This window comes from Haemaphysalis longicornis, unplaced genomic scaffold (assembly GCF_048455015.1).
Source record: "Haemaphysalis longicornis isolate Haplotype H1 unplaced genomic scaffold, Haemaphysalis longicornis Haplotype H1 scaffold_8, whole genome shotgun sequence".
NCBI lineage: Eukaryota > Metazoa > Arthropoda > Arachnida > Ixodida > Ixodidae > Haemaphysalis > Haemaphysalis longicornis.
In genome coordinates, this window is record NW_027526445.1 from 115,304,287 (window position 1) to 115,317,545 (window position 13,259).

General features: G+C 47.0%; 1 protein-coding gene across 5 annotated transcripts in view; it reads right to left on the reverse strand.

Moving 5' to 3' along the window:
* Sym (symplekin scaffold protein) overlaps positions 1-11,180 on the reverse strand; it is a 97,836-nt gene extending 86,656 nt beyond the window's left edge. For all 5 annotated transcript variants that reach the window (XM_077681010.1, XM_077681008.1, XM_077681007.1 and 2 more), the window contains exons 1-6: positions 10,909-11,180; positions 10,229-10,357; positions 7,716-7,789; positions 7,100-7,214; positions 5,753-5,871; positions 5,338-5,395 (exon numbers count right to left, since the gene is read on the reverse strand). In XM_077681010.1, coding sequence (XP_077537136.1) covers positions 5,338-5,395; positions 5,753-5,871; positions 7,100-7,214; positions 7,716-7,789; positions 10,229-10,357; positions 10,909-11,007 — 594 coding nt within the window. In that variant the 5' untranslated portion in view covers positions 11,008-11,180. The remainder of the gene's footprint in view (positions 1-5,337; positions 5,396-5,752; positions 5,872-7,099; positions 7,215-7,715; positions 7,790-10,228; positions 10,358-10,908) is intronic.
* Positions 11,181-13,259: the final 2,079 nt, after the last annotated feature.

Here is a 13,259-nt window from a genome sequence, read left to right on the forward strand (position 1 = left end):
AATGTAGCATCATGTGTAGACAGTGGCTGCGTTTCTCTGGCTGAGTAGCTGGCACCACAACACAAGCGCCGTGGTGCATAGTTCGAATTGTTAGTAGGAGAACGTACTCACATTTCAGTAAACTGGCTTCTAGAGACTTGGCCAGTCCAAAACATACGGTTGAAATTTTAAATAAATTCAAACTACCGTAGTTCAGATCAACAAGCTTTCACAAGAACTGATGCCAAGGTTGTTCACATTGCGCCCACTTGCCCCCTTGCTTTACTCGTCTCCATGTGTTGCCCAAGTTTTAGTAATCATGCAGAAGCTGACTTTTAAAATGAAGTTCAGTTCCACTCAATGTGAAAGCTGTCGGAGGCGCAGAGCAGTGATTCGCCATAACAGGCTGTGGCGCCCTTCTCCACTCCTTGCTACCACCCCTCACGCTCTTTCCCTCTCTCTCTCACTCCTGTCTAGATGTATTGAACGGTTTGTTCAATGCGATCCAATTCTCCGGCATTCGCAGCACTCGCACGCCTTCTCCTGGAACAGCTCGCATCCTTTTCTTTATCTCTTGTTCTGCCTGGAACAGCACGAGCTGGAGTACTGGTCTTTTCGTGCTTGTTGCATCCACTTTTTTTTGTTTGCTATCGTAAAAACCAACCCAACAAGCATTCCTAAGTAAATGGATGCGAGGGCTGCTGGTTAATTGCATACATTTTGCCTCAAATGTACCTGCAGTCTTCTCTGCACTAAATTATCTGGGCATGTATGACCAGCGTCAGTGGTTCCAGGAGTTTCGAACGGTTCTACCCGTTGTGGGGATCGCGACTTTCACGCGAACCCCTTTTCTGGCTAGCTTCCCGTCGCGGCCGGCGTGCACACGCGCCTCGCTCACGCGACGGGAACCATACGGGAGGGCGCCAGCGACCGGACGGTTTGTTGTCGCCCTGGTGAAGGCGTTGACCCTTTTCCTCTCTGCCTTACCCGAGAACCAGTTCCTCCTCGATACTAGCGCCACCGTAAGGCGAAGTCTGGTGGGACGTAGCATGACGAGGGGACGCTCTCTTGTCTTGGGGATCCGGTAGCGCGCGGACGTTTCGGCGCGCTTGTCCTGACCTGGGGAACGCGCCACAATGGGACGCGTTCGGACGAGCTGGGAGACTGCAACCGCGCTCGCACTCCGCAGCGCTCCGCTGCTCCGGTATGCCATCGGTGAGTCGAAACATCTCGATCTCTAGCGTTGTTTAATGCCTCGCTCCCAGTGTTACCGTTATGGCCTACGATTAGTCTGTATGCAGTGTATTTGATTTGCACTTTGCAATAAATGCTGCCATTGATGTTTTGCCCTCGCCGCCTCCTGCCTTTGTCTGTCTCCGCAAACAACGGACCCGTCCGCAGCCGGCGCTCGCAAGGCATGTTTGCTGAGCGCGGATGGCTGCGGGGTGGGAAATCACTAGTGTGTGAAATGTAGAACCCCACACCGTATAAGCCTCTTGTTCAAGTATCTTAGGTTTTGACCGGAAGGCTGAATCCAGGGACAAGTGGGTATTTTTGAAGCCTCTTGTTTGGGTGCATGACGCTGTCTGACGTCGTGACCCAACGAGCTATGACGACAAGCCGAGCCCCTAAAGTGCTCCACGCCTAAGAAGTCCTCAGGGCATGCAAGCCTGCTAATGTCCTTTGTTGAGAGCCAAAGTGTTTTCTCCTGGAGATGCTTATCAAACACTTCTTCACCGCTATATTGTGTTTCTGTGCTACAGTTTTTTTCACTTTTTCGCACTAATTACTTTCACAAGCACAGCGGCGACACTTCACGCCCCAGCTTCCCTAGAATCTGAATTCTCCGTGGCTGGGGTGCACCAATTTTACTCATGTGCCGTCATGTTCGGCTGCCGCACGATTTGATGCCAGCATCACACATCACACACCCTTGTTCCACCGCTGCCACTGTGCTGGGGTGGCATGGTTTTGGCACAGTTGGCTTCTATGCTTCAGGCACAGGTTCCGTTCTCCCACAAACCCAACTGCGTTTTCATTTACTCCTTACGCCGGCGGCCGTTTTCTGGGCCAGGTGGCAACAGTGCCAGTCTTTCTGGTCTTTAATAAAGGGGCCATGAACACAAGGTACAAGTTTGGTTCATTAGAATGACTGCTTTGTGCCCATATTGAAAGAAACACACACAGCGCGCAAAACAACAGGACGAAAGACGGAGGGATGTACAACACAAGCGCTGACTCTCAACTAGTTTTTATTAGAATCCCAAAGAATATATACACGCAAGTGTGCACATGCGCAGAGGAACAACATTCGATTAAAGAGACACATCACACCGTAATATGCTAAAAGATTAAATAACAAGCACACATTCCAACTTAAAAGACGCACGTGGCGGGTAATTGGCATTTCATGCAAGCATATGCCCAACAATCTTTGCTTCCTTTTCGTGGAGCTTGATGGAAGTCTGGCTGACGCAGTCATCTTGATAGAGGTTAATGTAGAAGGCCTCTACTATTTCCCGAACCTTCTGATTTCTGTGCTCGAAGAGCACTTCGGTATCAGCGAAAAGTGGTTCACATCCACGCGTTTCACACTTTTTACAATGTGCGGGCAGATTTGCATACGTGCGGTTTTTCATTGTCCCTGCGTGCTCTCCTAGTCTGATATTCAGGCAACGCCCCGTCTGCCCCACATGCACTCTTTTGCAGGACAGCGGAATGCGGTACACAACACCTAATTTGCAAGGCACAACGGCTCGCTTGTGATTGACACCGCACGTGTTCTGGCTGACACCAAGTGGACGACTCTTGTTCACCATCGAACAAAGCCTGCCTATTTTGTTCTTTGCCGAGAAGATAACCTCTACACCATATCTTGACCCGACATTTTTCAGCCCGTGTGCATTCTGCTGTCCTGCAAAAGAGTGCATGTGGGGCAGACGGGGCGTTGCCTGAATATCAGACTAGGAGAGCACGCAGGGACAATGAAAAACCGCACGTATGCAAATCTGCCCGCACATTGTAAAAAGTGTGAAACGCGTGGATGTGAACCACTTTTCGCTGATACCGAAGTGCTCTTCGAGCACAGAAATCAGAAGGTTCGGGAAATAGTAGAGGCCTTCTACATTAACCTCTATCAAGATGACTGCGTCAGCCAGACTTCCATCAAGCTCCACGAAAAGGAAGCAAAGATAGTTGGGCATATGCTTGCATGAAATGCCAATTACCCACCACGTGCGTCTTTTAAGTTGGAATGTGTGCTTGTTATTTAATCTTTTAGCGTATTACGGTGTGATGTGTCTCTTTAATTGAATGTTGTTCCTCTGCGCATGTGCACACTTGCGTGTATATATTCTTTGGGTTTCTAATAAAAACTAGTTGAGAGTCAGCGCTTGTGTTGTACATCCCTCCGTCTTTCGTCCTGTTGTTTTGCGCGCTGTGTGTGTTTCTTTCAAGATGATTTACCAACTCACCCAACTTTCGGTGTTACTTCAGTTTATTTCTTGTGCCCATAACAGTGATGCCAATTTTATCCAAAACTTCAAGCAAATAATGCAAATAGTAAATAAAACATGTGAAGCAGTGTGGCGACTCCCTAGCCCCTTTCCAGCAACTTCTCTATGACATTACTCAATCGTGGTTGTGCAAATGACGACTGTCGACCTAAACCATCGTTAAACACATGACTGGGAAGTTGTAGTGGGGCCTCTGGTTTCATTTGATACATCATTTGAATGCTAGCCTTAGTTAGCAGTTAGCACTGATAAAAATTGTGCTTATTACAGACCCACATGACATCTCTTTTGCCCATAACACATCACTGTAGCATAAAATTTGACTTTTTCAATGCTTCGTGCATTTCTTTGGGTTAAAGAAAAGCGTCTTTCCCAGCTGGAATGGAGCTATGGTTGCTACTGAAACCTAGTTGTTTCATATTAAACAAAGTTTTCTGTTGTCTTCATTATACCGTAAAAGGGGCCGAAGTGCCTTAAAAGTGTGACGTACCCTCCAAGGCTCTTGCCTTAAAATGTGCTGGCAACGTAAGGACAAGTTTCAGTAGATAAGGTATTAGAGAACCACCACTGAGGCATGCAAATCAGCAGCGGCAGCCATTTTGGTGTTTATCAGTGTTGAGAGATCGTCGCATCCACGGCCTCGCTGTTATTTTCAATTGGGTCGTTTGTTAAAGGAGCCATGAAGACAAAACACAAGTTGGGTTCATTCGAAAGATTGCCTCGTTAGAATCATACTGGCACCACTTTTAACGTAAACTTCACTCAAATAAGCTACGTAATTAGGAAAAAAGAAAAAGGCCATGCGACCCACTCGCTCATTTCCCACAACAGAACCTACGATGTCATACCAGCCAGCTCTGCGATTGGCGGAGGCCGGCAAAAGCAAACGCAAATTAGGCAGAGTTTATAAGCTAGCCGAACAGGCTATTTGCACGTAACTTTAGGCCACATTCTTTTTATAGCAGTAAGAATGGTGGGACCGACAGTGGAAGTTACGAAAGCACACGTAAACATAGAAGTACCGATGCGTACTGCTGTTGGTACTGCACCAACTATGCTTGGTTTAGCTGCGCAGGACTGCGGGGCTTTGCGGTAGTTTTAGACGACACTTGCTGAATGACACAAGCAACGGTGTCTTACGAGACTATATTTGTCGAGCGAGCACTCTGTTTCACAAAACGATTATTTTCGCCCTGAACAAAAACAGGCCAGGTTCAAATACGGTCAAAAACAAACCTGAGGCAGAAAACGGCTTGCCATGGTAGGTGGCACCTTTTAGACTCACTAACGGTAAACAAGGCTTTCCAATCGGCTGCAGAGCAGTCGGTTCCCATGATGTCATTGCAGGCCACAAAAACACACGATTTAGCGGGAAAATCAAAATTTTGAACTTAAATTGAATAATTTCTCAGTGAATAAAACATCGTTTGCATCCAGACAAGCGCTGGGGACGCTATAAAAGATGAAACCTTTCGAATAAAACAAACTTGTATTTTGTCTTCATGGCTCCTTTAACAACACAACTGGAGATGTAGCAAAACGGCATCTTTGGACACCCTTCTGCCGCTAAAATGCTGCTACACGCGGTATCTTTGATTCCCATTCAGAACGATGTCAGTCGTGCGAGGCCGAAGAGCAAGCACGACAAGCCCTACCATACCTGACCAACTAAAACTCGTGAACAACAAAATGGCTGCGCCCGCGAACCATGGCAGTGTGAACAATTGTCCCATAATGCGAACTGACCAATGATCATGGCGGCGGCACGGAACAATAGGAGAAAAGAGTGCCGACACTCTGTACTCTTATCTAGTGACAACAGTAAGGACAACGGTCCACTCACGGGATAAGTCTGCAGGATGACCAGCATTTCCATGAACTTGATGGTGTGGGTACGGATGCTGCAATGAGAGAGAGCAAGGTGGCGATTGAAGGGCTTGCGAAGGATAGAGTCGATCACGCAGACTGAGAAGGTTGTCTGAGTGAGGAGGCGTGCTGCACATGCGTGAATACCCGCTCATCCCGTGACCATATCAATTCAACCATACCTGAGAAGGGGAGTTAACCCTGAATCCCTTTCTTTTCTTTTCCTTTACACTCGCAAAGAACACTTCCCGCCAACCAGGGGCAAGCACCCCATGTGAGAAGAGAGAGGGAGGGAGGGAGGGAGGAGAGAGAGAGAGAGAGAGAGAGAGAGAGAGAGAGAGAGAGAGAGAGAGAGAGAGAGAGAGAGAGAGAGAGAGAGAGAGAGTGCCCACCCGTCGTTGTCGCAGTCCAGGAGGGCCACAATGTCGTTCTTGAGGCTACAGATGTACTCCCACGACGTCTCCATCAGGTCGTCCACCTTCTTCGCCTGGCAGACCCACCGCAGAGCCACCTGGGGAAGGGGGGGGGAGAGGAAAGACGAAGGCGGAAGAGTAGGCGACAACCTTAGGTCACACCACCTACATCCAATAACAGCCACTGGCGTTGAGGCTTGAAAGACAGAAACAGCCTACTGCTCCCTCCCTATCTTGCTTTTCCCCCTCGTATACTGTGTACACACACCATACACAAGCCATTCTCTTTTTCTACAAATACAAAAGCACCATGACTTAGGGTCAGGACGTGCCGAGATGCGACTTAAATGCGTCAAGATGGACAGACCAAGTTCCCCAGTGGCCCAGCTGCAGCACAAATGAATTTTGGATTGAGAAGACACAACAACACAACACAACTGAATCCGCAGGCCTTAAGCACCGTCAAACTAGAATATCACTTACATCAGCCGCCGCAAAAAATTACATCTTCCAGAAATAGAACCATTCTGTGTTATATCCCTGTCTTTTTCAGTGTGTATTTATTTGCGTTTGCGTTTTAACCTTTCTGTTTTGTTTCTTTCCCATTCTTTTCATTATTCTAGTACAATATGAGTGTTTTGCATACGTAACTACCCTAATACCCCCTCACGTGGCCTTTGGGGGTATTGCGAATAAAAAAAAATTAAAGCCATTCCACTCAACGTGAAAGCTGTCGAAAGTGCAGAGCAGTGATTCGCCATAATGGGCTGTAGCGCTGTTATCCGCTCGCTGCTGCCACCCAATGCAATTAAAATTTCCTGCCTTTGCAGCGCTCGCACGCCCCCTGCCTGAAACTGCGCCAGCGGGAGTTCTGTTCTTTTTGTGCTTGCTTTTCCTCCCGCACGTACCGGCGTTGCACTGCCACTTTTTTTGCTTGCTATCATAAAAACCAACCTAACGAGCATTCCCAACTAAAGGAACGCAGACGCTGCCCGTTATATACACAGATTTGCCTGAAATATACCTGCAGTTATCTTTGCACTAAACAACATGAGGCCATTTGACAAGCGGCAGCAGTTTACGAGTTTCAAACACTTATGACAATTCAAACCGCTTGTTTTTCGAAGCTTCTGCGGGACGCCCTACGACGGTACGCCGGGCCCTACTTGGGTCTGTTATCTCGCCGCGCTGCCTAATTCCAGCAGTCGCTTGACATCCAGCGTTACAGCGAGCTACGACAACAAGGCAAGCCCCTTAAGTGCTCTGCAGTTAATACATAAATAAAAAGCAGAACCAGCTCTCTGTGGCAACAGTGCGGCAACTCACCTTGTACAGCTGCGTTGTGGCCTGGATCACTCTCTTCTGCACCGCAACCGAGTCGTCCCGGAACATCATGCGGAGATTGGCCAGCACTTTCGGGAACACGTCCGGATCTTTCTTGCTGTGGAACACGTATGGGCACACGGTGTAGTCGTTCAAACAAAGCCATTTCATTCTCCGTACACAGTTTAAATGTATGAACAGTCCTGTATACTTTGCAAAAATATGATGCAGCAAGAAGACACAAAAATTTTATGTTCTGTAAGGCTCCACACCTGTTATGTTCTAATATATGTATATATATATATATATACGCGAAGTAATTACAAGCAATGTTGTAAGTGCGAAGGAAAGTTTGACATCCACCTGAATGCAGCCATACGGCTACCAAGGAAAGCTGCACAGCTCTCTCAGAAACTTCGCAGTTGAAGTAAAATTCATCCTAGACCAACGAATTTTCCTTCAACTGTGAAGTTTCTGAGAAAGATGCACAGCTTTCCTTTGTAGCCGTATGGCTGCATTGAGGTGGATGTCTAACTTTCCTTCGCAGAAACTTACTCCACCTTGGGGATTTCCCCTAAATCTGGTCGACAAATGTTGTAAGTGTCAGAAACAGACCTACCATGCCTCCTCGATGAACCCGACGACAAACTTCCGAACTTCCATGGACCTGTCATTTTGGAATGCAAGCATCTCCTACAGGGGAGACGAAGGCAAAATGGCAGCACCGATACAAAATTTACAGAAAACACCAGTGAATTTATGCATCAGCCCAATGATTATTTTCCGAATGATAGCCATATTCACGAGACACTTTTATGGGTGCACTTTTGGCTGATGGCCAGCCAATTAAACGTGTGGACGTCGATATCTATAGCTCTCGTCTCAATAACACCACCATCAAGAGCTGACACCGTGAATGAGGCACTTCTAATGCGAAACATTTCTAGCTCCTTCAGCTTCGACCAAGAGGCTCAATGCAGCCTTGTCCAACTGGCCAAAGATGCCACTAGGACTCACAGGCTGCTGGCCGTCATGTGACGGGGAAGGACCACCGAACGCTCCCTTTTGTCCCCTTCCCTCCCCAAGTTTGGGCAAAATAAAGTTTTTTCATCGTCATTTCTAGCTCCTTGGCCAATCCCCCTGAGTGTATTTGTGCCACCTCACAGCCAATGCTGATACTGCAATGGAAGATCAGATGGACAATCCCATTTGACATAAACGAACCATTTCTAGCTTATTGGCCAGATAAAGTTACCTGCTTCTAGCTTATCAGCACAAAGACATGTAAAACATCAGGGCCAACGCTTGCAGCTTTCGCTACGACACTGACCATCACAGACAAAATCAATGCACACGCGTGTGCAGCACACATACACCACAGCTATCAGCAGAAGTTCTTTCCTCATTCTCTCGAATTCCTCAGTGGCACAGTTGTAGTGCACAGAATTCTGGACGGAGGAGACGCACATACTAATCTTGCCCAGCTGTGTTCCCATTTCCACCCTATTTGAGTGTGCCACCATCCCATGCAAAATGTTAGGCTGACTAAACATAGTATTTGCAATTGGCAAAAATACATCGCATTGGGGCAGATGCCTTGCCATAACACTGCACTATTACCACAGCTGCCATTGCCCTCAGACATTCCCCAGCACCCAGTCCATGAGGTGCCCTTTGCTTTTTGAGGATTTACACGTTGCTCTGCTCACTGCACTAACCTAGCTCCACCAGAATACGATCAGGGCCAGTAATTCGAGTCAGCGTATTCGGACTTATTATAAGTGTGAAAAAGCCCCTAAATGCTCTCAAGACTATCACACGAAAGCACAGGAGTGTCAATCATCTCCACCGAACTCCAAACAGCCTGGTAAATTAATACGTGGAACGGCAGTCACTCCACACTCTGAGGCATTTTCTGAACATGCATTCTGTTAGCTGCTTTCGTGCTAAACTCACGCCAGCCAATCTGGCTACACACATTACCTCCACAATCTTTCAGCACTCTGGAAGTTGGACCATTTAACATCACACTATTGATGTAAAGCCACCAGTACCAAGAAATGAAACAACATGGTAGCACACTGTTCTAACAGCACTTTCATACGCTGCTTCTACAAGTAGTTCCCCGTCTTTGAGCAAGGTCTTTGAGTCCTAACTCTTGGGTTACCTGAAATTCTCATGTGCTTACAGTTGTGGAGCTGTTTTGTGATTTTGAATCTCTTGCTGTCAGTGCACTAAAAGCTCTTCCCTTCCATTACCATAGCCTCGGCCAGTCTATGCACATTACACCCTAAATTTTGCTCTCTGCAGGCGGTTCTCTTCTTTTAAGCCTCAATTGAGAGCGTACTTCTAGAAGTCTTCTAATCATCAGGTCTATTCTAGCAGTGTAAGTGACAATTTTTAGCAAGTGCATGCGTGGTTCCCATTGTGTGTTCACTCTGCTGTGGCTACATTTTTGTGCTGATATTAGAAAATTCGAACTAGTACAAGTGTGTCCCTGCTGGAGTTGATGTTAGTGAAACTTTGCATATGTCACTATACAAACTAATTTCGAATCCACTGAGAATTGAATAGACTGAGCTTCAGCTCTCGCTGGGCACTATATGGGAAAGAGGAAAGAATTGCAAGGGCGCAAACTAACGCAGAGTGAACAGACCCAAAAGCTTGTTGGGTCCCGATATCGGCACTCAGTTGGCCTGAGGGGTTCCTTAGAATAAGGAGCAGCGCCTTTCCCTTACCCACTAACTTTACCTGTTTGGATGTTTAAGCAGCCTCCTCCTGCACATATTCTGCCTTTTTTTTTTTTTCATGTTCTTTGACAACACAATCAAAGGAGCGAGAGGCATCAATTATTATTACACTTTCTTACTCACCCAGAGTACACACGAGAGTGCCTGCCTTAGTGACAAGCAAAGATTAAAATAACTGGCGAATAGACGACAACCTCAAACAAAAAAAAAATGTCAAGCAAAGCACTGTTAGCAAGCTGCTACCATCAACAGGTGTCCTGAAAAACTCCCATCGAGAAAGCAACCCCAACCACCAACCCCCCCCCCCCCCCCAAAAAAAAAAAAAGTCAAGCAAAGCACTGTTAGCGAGTTGCAAAAGTCAACAGGGATCCCAAGAACTCACATCGAGAAAGTTGTCAAGGAGGTCTGGCTCCTTGAACACGATAAGCTCCTGAACCTGACGAAGATTGTTCACTTTCTGGTTGTCCTTCATCGTTTGAATGAGCGCGGCTTGGTTGATCAACTCAACAATCTGAAATGCACAGAAAAATATGGGCGCAATCAAATCAAATGCCCCGATTTATCGTTCGACGCTTTCAACGCCGGTAACACTGCTGGACAACGCAGAGTATTCAGTAAAAACAGCAAGCACGCCTGTAAAAACATAGTGCACCGAAATACTTTTTTTTTTTTTTTTTCAAAAAGCGCCCACAGAATAACTTTGGAAAGCGAGTGAGAATTATCGACGTGCATGTATGCGCGAATCTAATCGCAGTCCCGATCGCTGACATCGCCGTTGACATCGGAGCTAAGAAAGCGGTGGGCAATGATGTCTAAGTCACCTTTGTGCTGCAACAACTTGATTGTCGTGATTCAGCAAGCACATTCGAGCATGGAACAGTAAACAATGTTCGTTGCCGTACTCTCACGTCTGTTACAAATCTCACGGAAACATGTTGATGTATTTAGCAGCCGGTTTGACACATCGCCGAGATTACGTCTCGACGTGCTAAAACAAAACCTTTGAACGCAATTGCTCCAGATTTAATAGCGCGTGAATGGAAAGGAAAATGCAATAATAACCCTGTCGGTAGTGGACTTCTGTTCAACTTGTTCTTCGTCCATGAAAAACTGCGCCGCCGTGCTACGGCGCATTTCAAGCGTCTTTTTCTTGGTGGCCATGTCGCGTTTCGAGGGCTATTTGACTACAGGTGCAGGAAAGCGCCTACTACGACGATTTCAACTGGTCGCACACAAACCGCTCAGCGCTCAGCACGTTGGATGCGGCGTCAAAACATCGCAAACACAACGAGCTGTAACTCTCAAACAAGAAAAAATTCCGCCATTTTGTAGCACTGCCGCCAGGCGGTAGTGACGTAGTGACGCTAGCTAGCGCCCTCTCGGCTTTTATGCGTGTTTCGAAATGTCTTGAAACCGAAATGAGTAAATGTTTAGTTTAAATTGTTAGTTATAATTACTCGTTTCAATTATGAACAATTTTATTTTATGAGTATAAAATGTCTAACATTTATTTTACTTGTAAATGTGGTCAATGTAGTCTACGTAGTAAAAGAAGCAAAGGTGTCAGCGCGCGCAACTATGCGACTACGCCATGCGACAAGAGATGCGCTTTTTCACTTCTTTTAATATTCGTTATTCTCTCCCCCCCCCCCCCCCCCCAAACTGCGCCTTCAGCACGAATAGAAACACCATCGATGCCACCAAACATGTGGAACAATGGTTTGGGAGAATAATTCTTCCCAAAAATAGCTTCTCCAAGCACACACTACGTACATGTCTTAATTTGATTGTACTGCCAGAGTCCTTCAATGCTTTGAAGGACTCTGGTACTGCTAACTTCGACGTAGTCGTTAACAACGTTTTAGATGCGGAGCGTCTTATGCTCGGGGGTATGTCCCGCGGCGTCGGCGGTGGTCCGGCGTCCGCACACCACCGTTTCTTGGCCAATCCCCCACGTCTTATACTCGGGGGTATGCCGCGGCGTCGGCGGTGGTCCGGCGTCCGCACACCAGCGTTTCTTGGCCAATCCCCCTCGTGGGTACGTGCTATAGAAGAGGAACAACAACAACAACTCCGGTTGTACTTGCGCTTGACTCCGTGATTCTTCAGATGAAGTAGGGTGGAAGCAACAGCCCCGTCAGTGAGTGTGCTGTCGCAATTAAGTGAGAGCATCAGCGCAAACACTAACAGCAATTACACCCAACTACAATCCACGGAACGTGTATCGATCTCGTCTTTACCAACTGCAACGGCGACGACTACATACAACCGCTGCTACGAGATCCACTGACTGTGCACTTCAGCGACCATAAGGCCGTCATACTCGAAATAAGAAGACGTGCAAACCTAAATAAAGACCTTTAGATACCACTTCAATCTCGTCTCACTCGCGTATAGTATACGCGCATACAATAAGGGAAATTACACCCATCTCCCCGAAGGGAACCATGAGTAGGATATATGAGCATTATGGGGTTCACTACATTTCCACCAAATTTGGCTAACAAACATAATGGAAACGCAAACGGAACCCCCATGACGCTCCGCATACTACTCATGGTTCCCTTCGGGGAGATGGGTGTAATTTTTTTCTCAATGTTAAGTTTAGAGGGCAAGCATTTGTGTTCGCTTTCCACAAACTGCATACTTACGGCAACCTTTACTTTTATCTTTTCTACTCGCAATATTCGCCCACCCTTAATTTGCGAGGATATTATTATGAAGACCTGTACACACGCTAATTTCCTTTGGTAATTGTTACTAACCGGCTAGCGAAGTTTACGCAATCCAAGATCTATCACGACATCAATTTCGTTTGTCCAATCTTATAATCTAACTACACGCACCCTTCTCAAAATAAAATTTAAGTCGTGTGCAAGGCAGCCTTCGATTCCCCTCATCACTCTTTAAGAGCCCCACAGTTTTTTTCTCATGTTTTTTTTCTCAATTACAAAATCAAGAAAAGCTGTCTGCTGCAGTTCAGCCTATAGCCACTCTAGGCGCCATATTTGCTCCAATTTGATTCTCAGCGCGCAGCGCCTCCGCTCTAAAGCTCAGCAGACCGCAAGAACAAACGAGCAGTCGACAGAGAGCTGAAGCAGCAGCGCAAGATGGCGGGAGAAAGATGAGGAAATCGGGTTATTTATTCTCTTCTTCTTCTTGGGAAGATGGGGAGAGCGAAAGGGGAGAGGAGCGCTGAGGAGAATGGAAATTAGGGAGGACAACCGCCAGAGGGAGAGTGGGAGAAGAGAAGGGCACTGAATGGAGAGGCGGGGAGACAGATTGGGGAGAGGGGATGGGGTTCGCGCGAAGGAGTCGGAGGAGGAGAGGGGGTGCGCAATCCCGAGACGGGACGTCTCCTCGGGACGATCCCTTTTCTCCTTTTTTTGATCCCTTATCCGATGCGGCGCTCT